Source organism: Peromyscus maniculatus, chromosome 7 (assembly GCF_049852395.1).
Source record: "Peromyscus maniculatus bairdii isolate BWxNUB_F1_BW_parent chromosome 7, HU_Pman_BW_mat_3.1, whole genome shotgun sequence".
Taxonomy (NCBI): Eukaryota; Metazoa; Chordata; class Mammalia; order Rodentia; family Cricetidae; genus Peromyscus; species Peromyscus maniculatus.
Genome location: NC_134858.1, coordinates 111,993,034 through 112,011,068, shown reverse-complemented (window position 1 = coordinate 112,011,068; position 18,035 = coordinate 111,993,034). Strand labels below are relative to the sequence as shown.

At 43.4% G+C, this 18,035-nt stretch overlaps 1 protein-coding gene across 15 annotated transcripts in view; it reads left to right on the top strand.

The window, feature by feature from the left end:
• The first annotated feature begins 4,052 nt into the window (after nt 1–4,052).
• Nucleotides 4,053–18,035, top strand: part of Cnot10 (CCR4-NOT transcription complex subunit 10) — a 59,462-nt gene continuing 45,479 nt past the window's right edge. Inside the window, exon 1 of one of the 15 annotated variants that reach the window (XM_042281888.2) lies at nt 4,053–4,370. In XM_042281888.2, the coding sequence (XP_042137822.2) occupies nt 4,349–4,370 (22 nt within the window). In that variant the 5' untranslated portion in view covers nt 4,053–4,348. Of the gene's footprint in view, nt 4,712–9,625; nt 9,951–18,035 lie in introns of those variants that run through there. The other 14 variants (XM_042281889.2, XM_076577286.1, XM_042281891.2 and 11 more) reach the window with 14 other exon arrangements.

The window sequence follows — 18,035 nt, the reverse complement described above, 5'->3', positions numbered from 1 at the left end:
CCAGGGGCGTCCCTGTTCCAAGCTGCGTCTGCCCCTCTCCGTCTCCGGGCCTGTCCAACCCTGTGGCCCCACCGCCACAGGCCCACCTGCGTCCACTTGTCTCCGCTGCCGCCGGGCCTGTATGTCCCTGTCAGCTGCTGCTGGGTCTGTCTGCCTCTGCGGGCCACCAATGGGCCTGTATGTCTCTGCCGGCTGCCACCACGGGCCTACCTACCTCCGCTTGTCACTGCTGCTGGGCCCATCCACCTCTGCGGGCTGCCACCGGGCCTGTATGTCTCTGCCGGTCGCCGCTGGGCCTGTATGTCCCTGTCGGCTGCTGCCACCGGGCCCGTCCACCTCCGCAGGTCGCTGACCTGTGTCTGCCTGTCTCCGCCGCGTGGCCTGTCTACTTCTGTGGATCACCGCCGGGCCTGAATGTCTTTGTTGGCTGCCGCCGCCGGGCCCGTCCACCTCTGTCTGCTTATCTCTGCTGCAGGGCCTGTCCACCTCTGTGGGCCGCCACTGGGCCAGAATGTCTCCGCCAGCTGCCGCCGAGCCTAAATGTTCCTGTCGGCCGCTGCCGCTAGGCCCGTCTACCTCCGCGGGCCGCTGCCACAGGCCTACCTGCATCTGCTTGTCTCCGCCATCTTGAATCTCCTCTCTCTCATTTCTTTTTTACTTTTTTTTTTTTTTCTTTTTTTTTTTCGAGACAGGGTTTCTCTGTGTAGCTTTGTGCCTTTCCTGGAACTCACTTGGTAGCCCAGGCTGGCCTCGAACTCACAGAGATCCGCCTGCCTCTGCCTCCTGAGTGCTGGGATTAAAGGCGTGCACCACCACCGCCCGGCTCTCTCTCTCATTTCTTGATCTTTCTTTCCTCTTCTTCTTTTTTTCAATATTTCTCTGTGTAGCCCAGGCTGTACTGGAACTTTCTCTACAGAAGAGGGTGGCCTTGAACTCAGAGATGTGCCTGCTTCTGTCTAATGAGTACTAGGATTAAAGGCATGCACAACTACCCCTGATCAGCCCCACATGTTTCTTTCCCAACAATTGCATACTGAAATGTTTGGACTTGCTTCAACATTCTTTAGCCACAAAACACAAAATGCAGAAGAACATTGAGGAAACGAATACACAGCAAAATTACACCGTGGACATGGGAGTTGTGATACTCACTGACTTTGCATATATTTCGAATGTTTCACAATAAAAATTTTAAGGTGACATGCAGCTAAACTCCTATTCAATGTTTGGATCCTAAAGAACGAATCTTAGCTCTGCACATGCTCAAGAATCATCTTTGTAGCAATGTCTTTAAAGTGTCAAATTAAAAATAACTTCCAAGGGGCATCAATAGAGAGTCAAAAGTTTTCTTTTGCATTTTTTTTAAAATCTGAGATAAGATCCTGTCAGTCAGTCTGGCTGACCCTCAAACTCAAAATCCTCCTGTTTCAGACCCCACCCCTATGTGCTGGGATATTATGTTTGTGCCATTACATCTGACCTCTAAATCTTTTGCCAAAGATGTATACTATCCAAGGAATAGCTTGAAAAATAGGAACTACTCTAAACATTTTAAATAAATAACTTATTACTTTTTTTTTTCTTGAGACAAGGTCTGGTCTTATTTATAGCCCTGACAGGCCTTAGACTAGAATTCCTCCTTCTGCAGCCTATTGAGTCCTGTGGATGTATCTCACCCTGACTTGCTCAATTTATTCTTTTCTCATTTACTTATTCATTCATTCATTCATTCATTCATTCATTCATTTGTGTGTGTGTACAAGTGTGCTACAGCATGTATTTATGGAGGTCAGAGGACAATTTGAGGGAGTCATTTCTCTCCTTCTACCATGTAGGTTCTGAGAATCAAACTCAGGACACCAGGTTTGGAGGCAGGGTGTTTACCCTCCTATATATCCTGTTGGTTCTTCGCTTAATATTAAAAAATTAAAACATTTTTTTAAATCCTATGAGTAACACCTGGTATGTTGGTGTATTCCTTTACTCCTGACATTCAGGAGGCAGCAGCAGGCATATCTCTGAGTTCAGCTACATAGAAAATAGAAATTTTTAAATTAAATAGGTTAATGTATTCTATTTGCTTATTTACTATCTTTACTTCTGTCTTAGGGTTTTTATTGCTGTTAAGAGACACCATGACCACAGTAACTCTTTTTTCTTTTTTAACTCTTAGCTTCTTTAAAAAAAAAAGATTTATTTATTTATCATGTATATAGTATGCCTGTACATCAGAAGAAGGCACCAGACCTCATTATAGATGGCTGTGAGTCATCATGTGGGTGCTGGGAATTGAACTCAGGATCTCTGGAAGAGCAGCCTGTGCTCTTAATCCCTGAGCCATCTCTCTAGCCCTCCACAGCAACACTTATAAAGGAAAACTTTAATCTATGTGGCTTGCATTTTCAGAGGTTTAGTCCATTATCATCATGGTGTAACATGTTGGTATGTAAGCAGACATGGTGCTGGAGAAGTAGCTGAGTGCCCTACATCTTGACTTGCAAGCAACAGGAAGTGGTCGATGATACTTGGTATGGCTTGAGCATATAGGAGACCTCAAAGCCCACCACCACAGTGACATATTTCTTCAGATAAGGCCATACCTACTCCAACAAAGCCACACCTCCTAATAATGACACTCCCTTTGGGGACCATTTTCTTTCAAACCACCACACCATCAAAGCACCACTCTGGGTCACTTTACAATTCAGTGCTGTTGAGCTGGGCAGTGGTGGCACACACCTTTGATCCCAGCACTTGAGAGGCAGAGGCAGGTGAATCTCTGTTAATTCCAGGCTAGCCTGGTCTACAAAGTGAGTTCCAGGACAGTCAGGACTGTCACACAGAGAAACCCTGTCTTGAAAAAAAAATCAGTGTTGTTGTTTAGATATGAAGTGCCCACTCCCTCAAAAGGCTCCTATATAGAGGCCTGGACCCCAGTCACTGAGGGTGGTGATAGGATTCCAAGGGTTTGGAACTATTCAATGGATTCATCCATTAGCAGATTTGTAATTTGATTCATTATTGGGAAGTAGTGGAAATTAAGGAGGTGAAACCTCGTTAGAGTTAGAGTAAGTATCTCAGTGGGATGTGTCCTTCAAGGCTATTTCCTGTCTCAACCTTCTCTGCTTCTAGCCACCACGAAGTTAGCAATTTTACTTTGCCGCATGTGCCCTGGAATAATGCACTGCTTCACCAAGGGCCCAGAAACAACAGAACCAAGTGACTGTGGACTGAAAACTCTGACACCACAGGGCAAAATCAATCCTTCCTCATTTAAATTCTTTTCCAGGGCATTTTTCACAACAGCAAAAAGTCTAACACATATGTCCTCGGTGTTTGTTTCCCTCCATGATATGGACCTCTGTAACCATAAGCACTGGTTGTTCCCTGGAAGGGAAAGGAAGGATGGAGTAAGTGGTTCTGGAGCCCAAGGCTGTGGTCATTGAACAAAACCAGAACCAGTTCACACATAAAACCTTTGCCACAAAGATTGCCAGCCAGGGATACATAGTGAGTCTCTGTCTCAAAAAATTAAACAAAATCTGTCAAGATATGAGGTGGAGATGGCTCGGTGATTAAGAATAGATATTGTTCTTGCAGAGGATCTGAAATTGAATCTAAATCGTTGTGCTTAGTAATAGTGATGCACCAAGCTGATGTCTTAGATGTGACCGATGTACCATAATAAGTTAATGATGCAGGGCTCACTATGAGGGAAACAGGATGCATAATGCAGGAACTCTGTAAATGATTTTTGCAACTTGGCTACGAATAACAAATCGGCTGTAAAACTTAAAAATGTCTTTTCTCTGGGGAGGGACTGCAACAACGCCTCCCTCATAGGGTTGTTGTGGGAAACCAGTGAGACAGTGCAGGCCATGTGCGGCTCAACGCTTGGCACATGAACGTCAGGTGTGGTGCTTGTCATTTCGGTGAAACGCGGAACAAAAAGCCTTACCCTTTCCGTGTTTCACTCAGGACCTGCACTAGCATACTTCCGGCTTTGCACGAGCTTCCGGGGCCGAGGCCACCCCCTGTTCCCACGCCCAGCTGACCGCGCAGATGGCCCCGCCCCGGAAGTAGTGTGCTCCTTGGCTGCTACAGGGCGGAAGCTGTGGATGGCGGGGAAAACAGCCCTGCACAGGCGGATATGTTGGTGCTGTTGCTAGACGACGAGCAGTAGCTTCGTCACTTCCTCAGCCCGTGGTCCGCCCAGGCCCGAACCAGAGGCGACCGGAGCCGGGTTGACTTAAGAGTTGCCCCCCGCCTTGCAGAACCTGCGGCCAGCCCGGCGGCGGGAGTCGGGGCCACGCCACCTGCAGGGAAGAACTCGAGCCGAGGCGGGAAGATGGCTGCAGACAAGCCCGCAGGTGAGGCGCCCGCGCCGCGCCCCAGGGGCTGACACTCCGCGCGCGGGGACGGCGGGGCCCGCGTGGGGGACTCGAGGGCCACCTGACGTCGCTCCTGTACTTCCACCCTTCACTCTGCTCAGCTGTGTACCGTGAGCCCTCGGGTCCCACGTCCGCTGTTTTTCTGCTGTGACTCCTCTTGAATCCACTGCAGACCATCCTTGCCCTGTTCTCCGAGATAATTGTGGCCCAGGAAACTCAAATATGTCACTCCGCTTTCCAGACGCCTCAAGGGAAGGTCTTCCCGAGCATACACAGTTGTCTGAAGGTCCCCAGGCTCGGCCACTGAAGGTTTGCCTCTGGTCAGCGTGTCCTGTGGAATCCTCCTTCTGAAAACTGTTTAAATAGACGTGAAGTTTCAGTGTGTCTTCTGCCTGCTCTCAGTTATCTTGTGCGGCTACTTGGTTTTCTCTAGCTCCTCAAGATTAACTTCTTTTTTAAAAAAATTCTTAACTAATGTGTGTGAGTGCAGGTGCCCGCAGAGGCCAGAAGAGGACGTTGGAGCTACTGGAGCTGGAGTAACAGACCGTTGTGAGCTGTCTCTTGTGGCTGCTGGGAACCCAGTGTTAGTCCTCTGCAAGAGCAGCAAGCCATCTTCTGAGCCCTAAGATTAGGCTCTGAATCTCTATGATTTTTCTGTAGCGCCCCTCTAGAATTTTTTCCATTAGGGAATAGGAAGAGTTTTTAGCCCATTACCTGGAAGGTCTGCTATGTTTCTTTCAAGAAAGTAATATTCTTTGTGGTACTTAGGTTTTATTGAAAGAAACTTAAATGACAAGAACTTAAAGTGGTCAACACACTTTTTCCAGTGAACTTTAGTTAGGAAAGAAAAAAATCTCAGCATAGATTTTAGGTGGTCCTCAACTCAACAACTGACAAATGACCTTTAAGATAAAGTGAGCCTATCCCAGTTCAGGTACAGATAACAAGACTGTTGGAGAATCTTCTCAGTGGCCCATAAGAAAAAAATAAAGATTTAGGGAATGGGGCTAATAGAGTTTGCTATGGCACTGATTGATTGATTGATTGGTGATTGAGACAGGGTCACATGTATACCCCTGGCCAGCCTGGAGCTTGCTTTGTAGACCAGGGTGTTCTTACAGCCTCTGTCTCCTGAGGGCTCGATTAAAGGTGTGTACCACCAAGCCTGCTGCTATAGAATTTTAGGTAGGTTGGTCAGGGAACGTCTCTAGTGAGGTGTTTTTAAATTTTCAATTGTGGGTGTGTGCACTTGAGTGCCGCTGCCTGCAGAGGCTGTCAGAGGAGTTGGGTCCCCTGAAGCTGGAGCTGAGGTGGTTGTGGGTGCTGGGAATCAAACTCGGGTTCTCTGAAGAGCCAGATGTGCTGTTAATCACTGAGCCCCAAAGTGAATTTTCTTAAATGTTTTATTTGTGAGCGTGTGTGAATGTATGTGTGTACATGAATGCTTTGCCAAGGATCGAACTCAAATTATTAGGCTTGCATCATCAGGCTGTAAGCACCTTTACCCTCTGAGCCACCTGCGGAGCGAACCCCTTCTGGGGTAATATTTGAGCAGAGATCTGAATAAAGTGAAGGAATGATCCGCATGGTGTAGGACTCAACATCGTCTTGTTAATTAGGACAGTGTTTGTGGGCCCCCAGTTAACATTCCTGCTTATTGAAGCCATTGCTTTCATTTCCCTGGAACCATCTTACTAGATAGAGAGGACTACCCAGTGTCTCAGTCATATCGAATTGCTTCCCTGGTTCATCCATTCATTCCCAAGCTTCTGTGCAGGGAGTGCTGCAGGTGTCGAAGAGACACAGCCTACCCCTGAGGACTTGCACTCCAGTTGGTAAGAGCTATGTAACATGTCTAATTGAAGAAAGATCCAGAGCAGCCTTGATGTTCCTGGACTAGGACACTTCTGAGATATTGAATTTGTGTGAAGTAGATGAGTTTGGCAAAGTTCTTGTGAATCTCTGCTGTTTTAAGTGGCATGGTTCTGGCCTTCAGGTCTCCATATTTTCTTGTTCATACTAGTCTTTTTTTTTTTTTTAAAGACTTTATTTTATTTTTGGTTTTTTGAGACAGGGTTTCTCTATGTAGCCCTGACTGTCCTCGAACTCACAGAGTGTTGGGATCAAAGGCATGCACCACCACCGCCCAAGTTAAGACTTATTTTTAATTGTATATATGTGTACGTGTCTTTGTGTGGGTATATGCAGATGTGCATATGTGGAGAGATATTGGAGGATGCCAGAGGTGTTTTGATCCCCTGGAGCTTGAGTTACATGCAATGGTGAGCTACCTCATGTGGGTGTTGGCATTCGGACTCTGGTCTTCTGATGAACAGTGCACACTCTTTAAAATTGTATCTATTCACATTAGCCTCCAGACAGTATTGTTAGTCTCTTTCTATTCAGTGTGTTTGCTTCATTGATCTGTTTTATTTTTCATTTTGTGAATTTGTGTATGTGGTATGTATGCGTATGTGTTTTTGTGTGAGGGGTACACATGTGCCATGGCATGTGTGTGGAGGTTACAAAAAGCCTTGGGTGTCTTCATCTTCCACTTTTTTATTTTTTAAGATTTTTTTATTTTGAATTATGTACATTTGTGTGTTTGTATATGGTTATATGCCTGTGAGTGCAGTGTCTGCAGAATTCAGAAGAGGGTGTCGATCCCCTAGACCTGCTTGGAGTTATAGGCAATTGTGAGCCTCCTGATCTGGTACCAGGAACCAAACTCAGGAAGAACAATATGCTCCTCTTAACCACTGGGCCTTCTCCAAGATGCCCACTCTTATCTGAGGACGAGTTCTCTGGTTGTTTGCCACTGTGCTGGATACTCCAGGTTTCCAGGGGTTCCATTGTCTTCACTGACCATCCACCTCACTGTGGGAGTGCTGGTATTACAGACACACACCACCCTGTCCGGCTTTAAGCGGGTTCTGAGCATATAAATTCAGGTTGTGAGGCTTGTGTGCCAAGTGTTTACCCATTAGAACATCTCCCCAGTCTCTCACTGCTCTTTATTTTTCTAAAATAATCACTGGATGCGCTGTTTTCGTCTCGATAAATTGTCTGATTATCTCATTGTTTACTTACTCTTTAATATGGTTTGTGAGCTTTTTCACAGTTGACTTTCAAACTCAGGTTCTCTGCAGGAGCAGTAAATACTCTCAACATTTCTTTAGCTGTTGCTTTTTAGTTTTTTTATTGTCCGTCCATCCATCCATCCATCCATCCATCCATCTATCCATCTATCTATCTGCGTGTCTATCAGAATTCACGCCCCAATGCATATGTGGAGATCAGAGGACAAGATATGGGACTCAGATTTCACCTCTGAAGAATTGAACTTGGGTCATCAGGCTCCGTGGCTTGTTGAGCCGTCTTGGTGGCCTGAGAAGCCTTTTTAAGCCTCAGTGTTCCTATGTGTACAGTAAAAATGGTGATAGTGTCTTTCTCCTAGAGCTAGTAAAAGGCTTAAATGACATCAGCTCTGGGTTGTCCCTGCTCTTGATCTACCATGAGCTGTGAGAAGCCATGGCAGTCACTTCCCATGGTTTTTTTTTTTTTTTTTTGAGGGGGTGTTGGAGGTGGAGGTTCAAGTCAGGATTGCTCTGTGTAGCTCTGGTTGCCCTGGAACTAACTCACTTTGTAGATGAGACTGACCTTGAACTTGCAGAGATCCACCTGCCCCCTGAGTGCTGAGATTAAAGGCGAGCCACACTGCTGCCAGGCCCTTGTGGGAGGTTTTTAAGGGAGCCTCACTCGTGAGCAGCCTCTGGAAGCAGTTTTTGAAAGAAACACATTGGAGAGAAAGGAGGGAGGATTTGCGTAGTTTCCTCCTGCGTTCTCTTTCCATTTGGTTGAAGATCGTTTAAAGGGAAGAACAGTTTTCGTTTGTGTCTGGGTTGTATGGCTCCTCCACAGTTGATGAGCCTGTAGATCCTAAGCTGGCCTCAGCCTCCTGAGGTGCTGGGATTACAGGTGTGTGTCATTGTCCTCAGTTTACCTCAGTGCTGGATGCTAAATGTCCAAGGTCAAATGGCAGTGTTTGAGCCTCTGGTGAGGACCCTGTGGCTGTGTTGTTCAGTGACTGGCAGGTGAATGGCAGAGTGGCTGTGTGAGGGCGGGTGTGGTGACACAGGCCAGTAATCCTAGCACTTGGGGATTGGAGGCAGAATTGCCCACAAGACCGAGGTCAGCCTGGGAATGTAGTAAAGTCTAGGTCTTTCTGGGTTACAGATTGGCACCCTGTCTTAACAGAACACAAAGAAGGCAGAGAGCAGATGGAGGTCACGTATGCCATCCTCCAGTTTGCTTAGTATTCAGAGCTGGTCTTAAACTTGCCATGTCCCTGTCTCCCTGTACCACGGCACTCAGCTACCCTGAGAACAGACATGATCAGGATGTTTGAAACCACAATACTGCAGCCTACAAGTACCTTGCTCTGGTCTCTGGACAGGTGTTCTCCAATTTTCCCAGCTCTGCTTTTCTGGGGTGTGTGTGTGTGTGTGTGTGTGTGTGTGTGTGTGTGTGTGTGTGTGTTACATGCTCATGAGTATGTGAGCTAACATGTGGAGGCCAGAGGACACATGTCTTCTACTGTCTCATGCTCTTGAGACAGGGTCCTTCAGTGAACCAGAAACTAACTGTTTTGACTAAGCTGGCAGCTGGCCACTGAGCTCTTGGGATCCTTCTGTCTTCGTGCAGAAGGGTGTACAGCTATTTCCAGCTCTCGGTGTGGGGACTGGGGATCCAAACTGACATTGCCATGCTTGCAGAGCAAGCACTCTTACCCACGGGGCCGTCTCCTCAGCCCACCTTACTCCTTTGGCCATGTAATTTCTTTGCATTATATTGAAGCTAATGTGAGAGTTTGAATGCATTCATTTTTCCTGTGGGTGGTAGAAACTACATCTGAGCTGTCCTAACAGCCCTCTGATGACTTCAGTGAGGGCTGTCATCTCAGCACTCAGAAGGTGGAGGAAAGAGGACCTTCAGATGATTCCTTGGCTACATAGTGAGTTTGAGGCTAGCCTGGACTACATGAGAGCCTGCCTCAAAAACAAAACAAAATGAAATGAAAGACATAGTTTAAAACTTGGCTTTGCCAAGGAATTGCTAATATTTTGTGACCATACTGTCTGTCTCCCCTTCAACATTGTGTTTCTAGTCTTTCCTTGACCGCCCCGGGGCTGTGTTTGGACAGCACAGTTTGTAGTCAGCCTCCAATCAGCTTTGAACCGTGAACATTCTGTGTTGGAATATGTCTGGGCTTTCAGTTAACTGACTTTCAGTTTGGAAGAGGTCTTACATTTCTTTTCTGTGTAATTGAGACCTAAAGGTGTGTGTGTGTGTGGTTAGAAATGAAGTCTTTCAGCTTGAAGAGTGTCAAGGTGTGTGCATCCAAGAGCTCCGTACGCCTGCGTCAGCCATGTTCCTTAGGCCAGGGCAGAAGGAAGGTGAAGCTGCTGGAGGAGCGGGCTTGCCCGCTCTCCATTGGCAATGGAGACTACTTTTGGACAAGTAAAGACACACTGTGGGATTATGTGCAGACGCTGTCTGGTAAGAAGTCAGCAGCTACGACAGGGCATGGCTCTTAAAACGTTGGAAAGCCTTGTGGCAACCCTGCAAGTGCACAAGAAGTCCAAAATAGTAATCTCGCCGGAGTGTTTCTTAGTTGTTGTCCTGGAGCAAAAGATGGAGGGGACTATGGCTGGCTAGTATTTAAAAGAGTGTGCAGCTCAGGTCTCTGTAGACATAGAAATGAGGTTCAGAGTCCGTCAGCCCCGCTCTGGCCACTTTCCTGGGGAGTCTTGAGACTTTTCTGTTTTTTAGGCATGATGACAGCTGTGGCTACTATGTAAGTCTGACTTTAGTGGAAGACAGATGTTTAAAATTTGAAGTGTCCTAGATGGACATCATGGCCCATCCTGTAAGCCCAGCACTTGGGAGGCTGAGGCAGGATTGTCATAATGTTGAGTCTAGCCCTGGGCTGTACAGTAAGTTCCAGGACAGCCTGAGCTAGTGTTAAGACCCTGTCTCAGAAAAAAGAACTCTTGAGTATACCTTCTTACTGAATAGTTAAGGTATCTCTCTCTCTCTCTAACACACACACACACACACACACACACACACACACACACACACACACACACACACCCAAGGCCTTAACTGCTAGGCAAGCACCTCTAGCACTCAGGCAGCATCCCTGCTACCTTACTTGGTTTGGTTTTGGTGTTAAGTATGGAACACTTCACAGATCTTCAAGTCATCCCTGCAGCTAGGCCTTGTTGATCTCTGTCATTCCAGCTTTAGTAAGTGAGACGAGACGCCAAAATGAGCACTTTATTGTGTTTTAGTTTTGTTTTTTTTTTTGTTTTTGGTTTTTTTGTTTGTTTGGTTGGTTTTGTTTTTGTTTTTCGAGACAGGGTTTCTCTGTGTAGCTTTGCGCCTTTTCCTCGAACTCACTTGGTAGTCCAGGCTGGCCTCGAACTCACAGAGATCCGCCTGGCTCTGCCTCCCGAGTGCTGGGATTAAAGGCGTGCACCACCACCGCCCGGCTGTGTTTTAGTTTTGAAACAAGGTCTCACTATCTTCCTTGAGCTGGTCTTGAACTCTTTGATTTCTAACAATCTTCCTGCCTCAGCTTTCTAGACAAAGATTAATTTATTTATTATGTATACAGTGTTCTGCCTGCATGTTTGCCTGATTTCCAGAAGAGGGCGCCAGATCCCACTATAGATGGTTTTGAACCACCACCATGTGGGTGCTGGGAATTGAACTCGGGACCTCTGGAAGAGCAGCCAGTGAGTGCTCTTAACCTCTGAGCCATCTCTCCAGCCCCCTCCCACCCAACAATGTTTTTAAGTTAGGGTCTCCTATCTTAATTTGACCTTGAGTTTGTTAACTGAAGATGACCTTGAACTGAGTCTCCTGACTTTACCTCTGGAGTGCTAGGCACCACCATAGTTGGTTTATACAGTGCTGAGTACTAAACCAAGGACCTCATAGGTGCTAGGCAAGCATTCTGCCGGCCGATTTACATCCTGTTTGTTTGTTCATTTTTGGTGTTGCTGGGAATCGAACCCAAGACCTTGTATATTCTAGGTAAGAGTTCTTCCACTAGGTTACTACAGTCCCAACTCAACTATTGTCTTAATTCACAGGGAGCATACATGAGGGGTGTGTGTGTGTGTGTGTGTGTGTGTGTGTGTGTGTGTGTGTGTGTGTGTGTGTGTGTGTGTGTGATGGAACCACCTTGGCTAGGGTCTGCTTAGATATGCATATAACTTTGGCTTTCTACTTAAACCTCAACCTAACTTCAGAACTCTGAAGGTAGACCTGAAAAGTTATTAGGACTCTTTGTCCTATTTCCCAGTGAGGCCACACTGAATAAATCCCTTTTCTGCTTTTTACTATTAATTTAGCTATTTTAATTAGCTTATCAAGGATGAGTGGTCAAATTTTGTTGGGACACAGGGTGTGACCTCAAGTCTGGTAACCAGAGCAAGTGCTCAAGATCCTAAACCCTCAGCAGTGTGTGTGTGCGCGCACGCGCGCACACACACTCACACACACACACACACACACACACAGTGACAGGTGTAGGTGGCATGTGCCTATAATCCCAGCACTCGGGAAGTAGAAGATGATCAGTAAAATCCTGATTTTGAGGCTATTGACTACATGAGACTGTATCTAAACCTATTTCCCAACCCCCCCCCAAAAAAAAAAAAAACATCGAAACAGATGGAGAACAAATTCATTGTACAGCTTCATTTCTTTTTTTTTTTAATTTTTTAGATTCATTTGATTTTTATTATGTACACAGAGTTCTGCCTGCATGTATGCTGCACAATAGAAGAGGGCACCAGATCTCGTTACAGATGGTTGTGAGCCACCATGTGGTTGCTGGGAATTGAACTCAGGACCTCTGGGAGAGCAGCCAGTGCTCTTAACCTCTGAGCCATCTCTCCAGGACCAATACAGATCATCTTAAAAGGACAATGTTTTAGTTATGAAGCAGGAACATGGTGCCTGCAACAGAACTACAGGCCAAAGATTCCACAAGCTTCTCCCAAATGTCACATTTGACAGTGCTAATACAAGATGAGAACTAGAGAGAAGTATGCTGAGGCCTGGGATCAAAACTTACAGGGCAGAGTGCTCCAGGTTCATGCAAGACAAGTGACAGGCAGACAGTGGCATTCAAATCCACAGACGTGGAATACAAAGCTAGGTTTGAGATGTTCACTCTTGTTTGTTTTATTTGAGACAGGGTATCCTGTATAACAGCTTAGGCTGTCCTGGAACTCACTGAGATCCACCTGCCTCTGCCTCCCAAGTGCTGGGATTAAAGGTGTGTGCCGCCACCACCCGGCTAAGATTTTATTTTATTTTATTTTTTCTATCATCAGCTTGATACAGTACAAATTCTTATCCTAATAGTGAAATGTTTCACTGAAGCTTGCCCAGTGATTAAGTAAAACCAAAACTTATAAGCCACAGTCATCCTAGGGTCCCCCCTGGTATGTAGCCTCCCTGGTTCTATGGGTTGCAGTCTGATTGTTTTGCTTTATATCTAGTATCCACTTATGAGTGAGTACATACCATGTTTGTCCTTCTGGGTTTGGGTTACCTCACTCAGGATGATATTTTCTAGTTCCATCCATTTGCCTGCAAATTTCATGCTGTCATTGTTTTTCTCTGCTAAGTAGTACTCCATTGTATATATGTACCACATTTTCTTAATCCATTCTTCAGTTGATGGGCATCTAGGTTGTTTCCAGGTTCTGGCTATTATGAATAATGCTGCTATGAACATAGTTGAGCATGTTTCTTTGTGGTATGATTGAGCATTCCTTGAATATATGTCCAAGAGTGGTATGGCTGGGTCTTGAGGTAGATGATTCCCAATTTTCTAAGAAACTGCCATACTGATTTCCACAGTGGTTTTACAAGTCTGCACTCCCACCAACAGTGGAGGAGTGTTTCCCTTTGCTCTGCATCCTCTCCAACATAGACTGTCATTAGTGTTTTTGATCATGGCCATTCTGACAGGTATAAGGTGGTATCTCAGAATCGTTTTGATTTGCCTTCCTCTGATGACTAAGGATGTTGAGCATTTCCTTAAATGTCTTTCAGCCATTTGAGATTCTTCTTTTGAGAATTCTTTGTTTAGTTCTTTAGCCCATTTTTTAATTGGATTGTTCAGTATTTTGATGTCTAGTTTCTCGAGTTCTTTATATACTTTGGAGCTCAGTCCTCTGTCAGATGTGGGGTTGGTGAAGGTCTTTTCCCATTCTGTAGGCTGTCTTTTTGTCTTTTGACTGTGTCTTTTGCCCTACAAAAGCTTCTTAGTTTTAAGAGGTCCCATTTATTAATTGTTGCTCTCAGTGTCTGTGCAACTGGTGTTACATTTAGGAAGTGATCTCGGGTGCCAATGCGTTCAAGAGTGCTTCCTATTTTCTCTTCTATCAAGTTCAGTGTAACAGGATTTATGTTTAGGTCTTTGATCCACTTGGACTTGAGTTTTGTGCATGGTGACAGATATGGATCTATTTGTAATCTTTTACATATTGACATCCAGTTATGCCAGCACCATTTGTTGAAGATACTTTCCTTTTTCCATTGTATAGTTTTGGCTTCTTTGTCAAAAATCAGGTGTTCATATGTGTGTGGATTAATGTCAGGGTCTTCAATTCAATCCCATTGGTCCGTATGTCGGTTTTTATGCCAGTACCAGACTGTTTTTATTACCATAGCTCTATAGTAGAGCTTGAGGTCAGGGATGGTGATGCCTCCAGAAGTTGCTTTATTGTATAGGATTCTTTTAGCTATCCTGGGTTTTTTGTTTTTCCATATGAAGTTGAGTATTGTTCTTTCCAAGTCTGTGAAGAATTGTGTTGGGATTTTGATGGGGATTGCATTGAATCTGTAGAATGCTTTTGGTAAAATTGCCATTTTTACTATGTTAATCCTACCTATCCATGAGCATAGGAGAGCTTTCCATTTTCTGACATCTTCTTCATTTTCTTCTTTAGAAATTTAAAGTTCTTATCAAACAGGTCCTTCACTTGTTTAGTTAGTGTTATCCCAAATTTTTTTTTTTTATATTATTTGTGGCTATTGTAAAGGGTGATGTTTCTCTGACTTCTTTCTCAGCTCTTTCATCATTTGTGTATAGGAGGGCTACTTTTTTTTTTTTTGAGTTGATCTTGTATCCTGCCACTTTACTGAAGGAGTTTATCAGCTGTAGGAGTTCCCTGGTAGAATTTTTGGGGTCACTTATGTATACTATCATATTATCTGCAAATAGTGAAAGTTTGACTTCTTCCTTTCCAATTTGTATCGCCTTGATCTCCTTTTGTTGTCTTATTGCTTTAGGTAGAACTTCAAGTACTATATTGAATAAATATGGGGAGAGTGGACAGCCTTGTCTTGTTCCTGATTTAAGTGGTATCGCTTTGAGTTTCTCTCTGTTGAATTTGATGGTGGCTCTAGGCTTGCTGTAAATTGCCTTTGTTATGTTTAAGCATGTTCCTTGTATTCCTGATCTCTCTAAGACCTTTATCATGAAGGGATGTTGGATTTTGTCAAAGGCTTTTTCAGTGTCTAATGAGATGATCATGTGGTTTTTTTTTCTTTCAGTTTGTTTATATGGTGTATTACATTGACAGATTTTCGTATGTTGAACCATCCTTGCATCCCTGGGATGAAACCTACTTGGTCATGGTGGATAGTTTTTTTGATGTGTTCTTGGATTCGGTTTGCCAACATTTTGTTGAGTATTTTTGCATCAATGTTCATGAGGGAGGTTGGTCTGTAATTCTCTTTCTTTGTTGCATCTTTGTGTGGTTTGGGTATTAGGGTAACTGTAGCCTCATAGAAAGAGTTTGGCAATGTTCCTTCTGTTTCTATTGTGTGGAACAATTTGAAGAGTATTGAATTAACTTTGCTTTGAAAATCTGGAAGAATTCTGCACTAAAACCATCTGGTCCTGGGCTTTTTTTGGTTGGGAGACTTTTGATGACTGTTTATATTTCTTTAGGGGCTATTGGTCTATTTAAATAGTTTATCTGGTCTTGATTTAACTTTGGTATGTGGTATCTTTGCAGAAAATTGTCCATTTCTTCCAGATTTTCCAATTTTGTGGAATACAGGTTTTTGAAGTATGACCTGATGATTCTCTGGATTTCCTCATTGTCTGTTGTTATGTCTCCCTTTTCATTTCTGATTTTGTTAATTTGGGTGCTCTCTCTTTGCCTTTTGGTTAATTTGGCTAGGGGTTTGTCTATCTTGTTGATTTTTTTTTTTCAAGGAACCAACTCTTCGTTCCATTGATTCTTTGTATTGTTCTTTTTGTTTCTATTTCGTTGATTTCAGCTCTCAATTTGATTATTTCCTGGTGTCTATTCCTCCTGGGTGAGTTTGTTTCTTTTTGTTCTAGAGCTTTCAGTTGTGCTGTTAAGTCATTGGTATGAGATTTCTCCAACTTCTTTATGTGTGTATTTAGTGCTATGAATTTTCCTCTTAGCACTGCTTTCATAGTATCTCATAAGTTTTGGGTATGTTGTACTTTGATTTTCATTGAATTCTAGGAATTCTTAAATATCTTTATTTCTTCCTTGACTCATTGGTGCTTCAGGTGGTCGTTATTTAGTTTCCATGAGATTGTAGGCTTTTTATAGTTTTTGTTGTTGTTGTTGTTGAAATCTAACTTTAAGGCATGGTGGTCCAATAAGATACAGGAGGTTATTCCAGTGTTTTTGTATCTGTTGAAATTTGCTTTGTGAGCATGTGGTCAATTTTTGAGAAGGTTCCATGGGGTGCTGAGAAGAAGGTATATTCTTTTGTGTTAGGGTGGAATGTTCTATAGATATCTATTAAGTCCATTTGAGTCGTAACATCTGTTAGGTCCTTTATTTCTCTGTTAAGTTTCAGTCTAGTAAATCTGTCCTTTGGTGAGAGTGGTGTGCTGAAATCTCCCACTACTAGTGTGTGGGGTTTGATGTGCGATTTAAGCTTTAGTAATGTTTCTTTTATAAATGTGGGTGCCTTTGTATTTGGGGCATAAATGTTCAGAATCGAGACTTAATCTTGGTGGATTTTCCCTGTGATAAATTTTTAATGTCCTTCCCGATCTCTTTCGATCGATTTTAGTTTGAAGTCTATTTTATTAGATATTATGGTAGCTATACCAGCTTGCTTCTTAAGTCCATTTGATTGGAAAGCCTTTTCCCAGCCTCTTACTCTGAGGTAGTTAGTGTCTGTCTTTGAAGTTTCGGTGTGTTTCTTGTATGCAGCAGAAGGATGGATCCTGTTTTCGTATCCATTCTGTTAGCCTATGTCTTTTTATAGGTAAGTTGAGACCATTGATATTGATGGATGTTAATGACCAGTGATTGTTAATTCCTGATATATATATTTGTGGTAGTGTTGTGTTTCCCTTCTTGGTATTTGTTGGTGTGATATCTATTGCCTGAGTTTTCATGTGTGTGTTTAACTTCGTTAGTTTGGATTTTTCTTTCTAGTGCTTTCTGTAGGCCTGGATTTGTGGATAGGTATTGTTTAAATCTGGTTTTATCATGGAATATTTTGTTTACTTCGTCTATGGTGATTGAGAGTTTTGCTGGGTATAATAGCCTGGGTTGGCATCCATGGTCTCTTAGCATTTGCATAACATTTGTCCAGGACCTTCTAGCTTTCATAGTCTATTGAGAAGTCTGGTGTTATTCTGATGGGTCTGCCTTTATATGTTACTTGCTCTTTTTCCTTTGTGGCTCTTAATATTTTTTCTTTGTTCTTTGTGTTCAGTGTTTTGATTATTATGTGGTGAGGGGACTTTTTTTTTTTTTTTTTTTTTTTTTTTATCCAGCCTATTTGGTGTTCTGTAAGCCTCTTGTATCTTCATAGGTATTTCTTTCTTTAGGTTAGGAAAGTTTTCATTGAATATATTTTCTGTGCCTTTGAGTTGGTATTCTTCTCCTTCTATACCTATTATTCTTAGGTTTGGTCTTTTCATGGTGTCCCAAATTTCTTGTTATGACTTTTTTGGCTTTAGTGTTTTCTTTGACTGACGAATCTATTTTCTCTATTGTGTCTTCAACGTCAGAGAGTCTCTGTTGGTTATGCTTGCATCTGAAGTTCCTGTTCGTTTAGTCAGAATTTCTATTTCCAGCATTCCCTCAGTTTGTGTCTTCTTTATTGTCTCAATTTCAATTTTCAAATCTTGAACTGTTTCCTTCATCTGTTTAATTACTTTTTCTTGGCTTTCTTTGATTTCTTCCAATTTTTTGTCTGTTTTTTCTTCCATTTCTTTAAGATCATTTTTTTATTTCCTCTTTAAGGGAGTTTTTCATTTCCTCTTTAAGGGCCTCTATCATCTTCTTAAAGTCATTTTTAGGATTGATTTCTTCTGTTGCTTCTGCCTTGGTATGTTCAGGTCTTGCAGGTATAGAATTGCTAGGTTCTGATGTTGTCATATAGGTCTTTTTATTGTTGCCTGTATTTTTGCACTGGCATCTATTCATCTCTTCCTCTGATCGGTGCATGTGGTGTCTGTGTCTGAAGGTGACTCTCTTGTTCTAATTGTTAGTCTTGGTCCACTAGGAGTTCTTGGTTGAATTGGTGCTGTTGTGCTCTGTT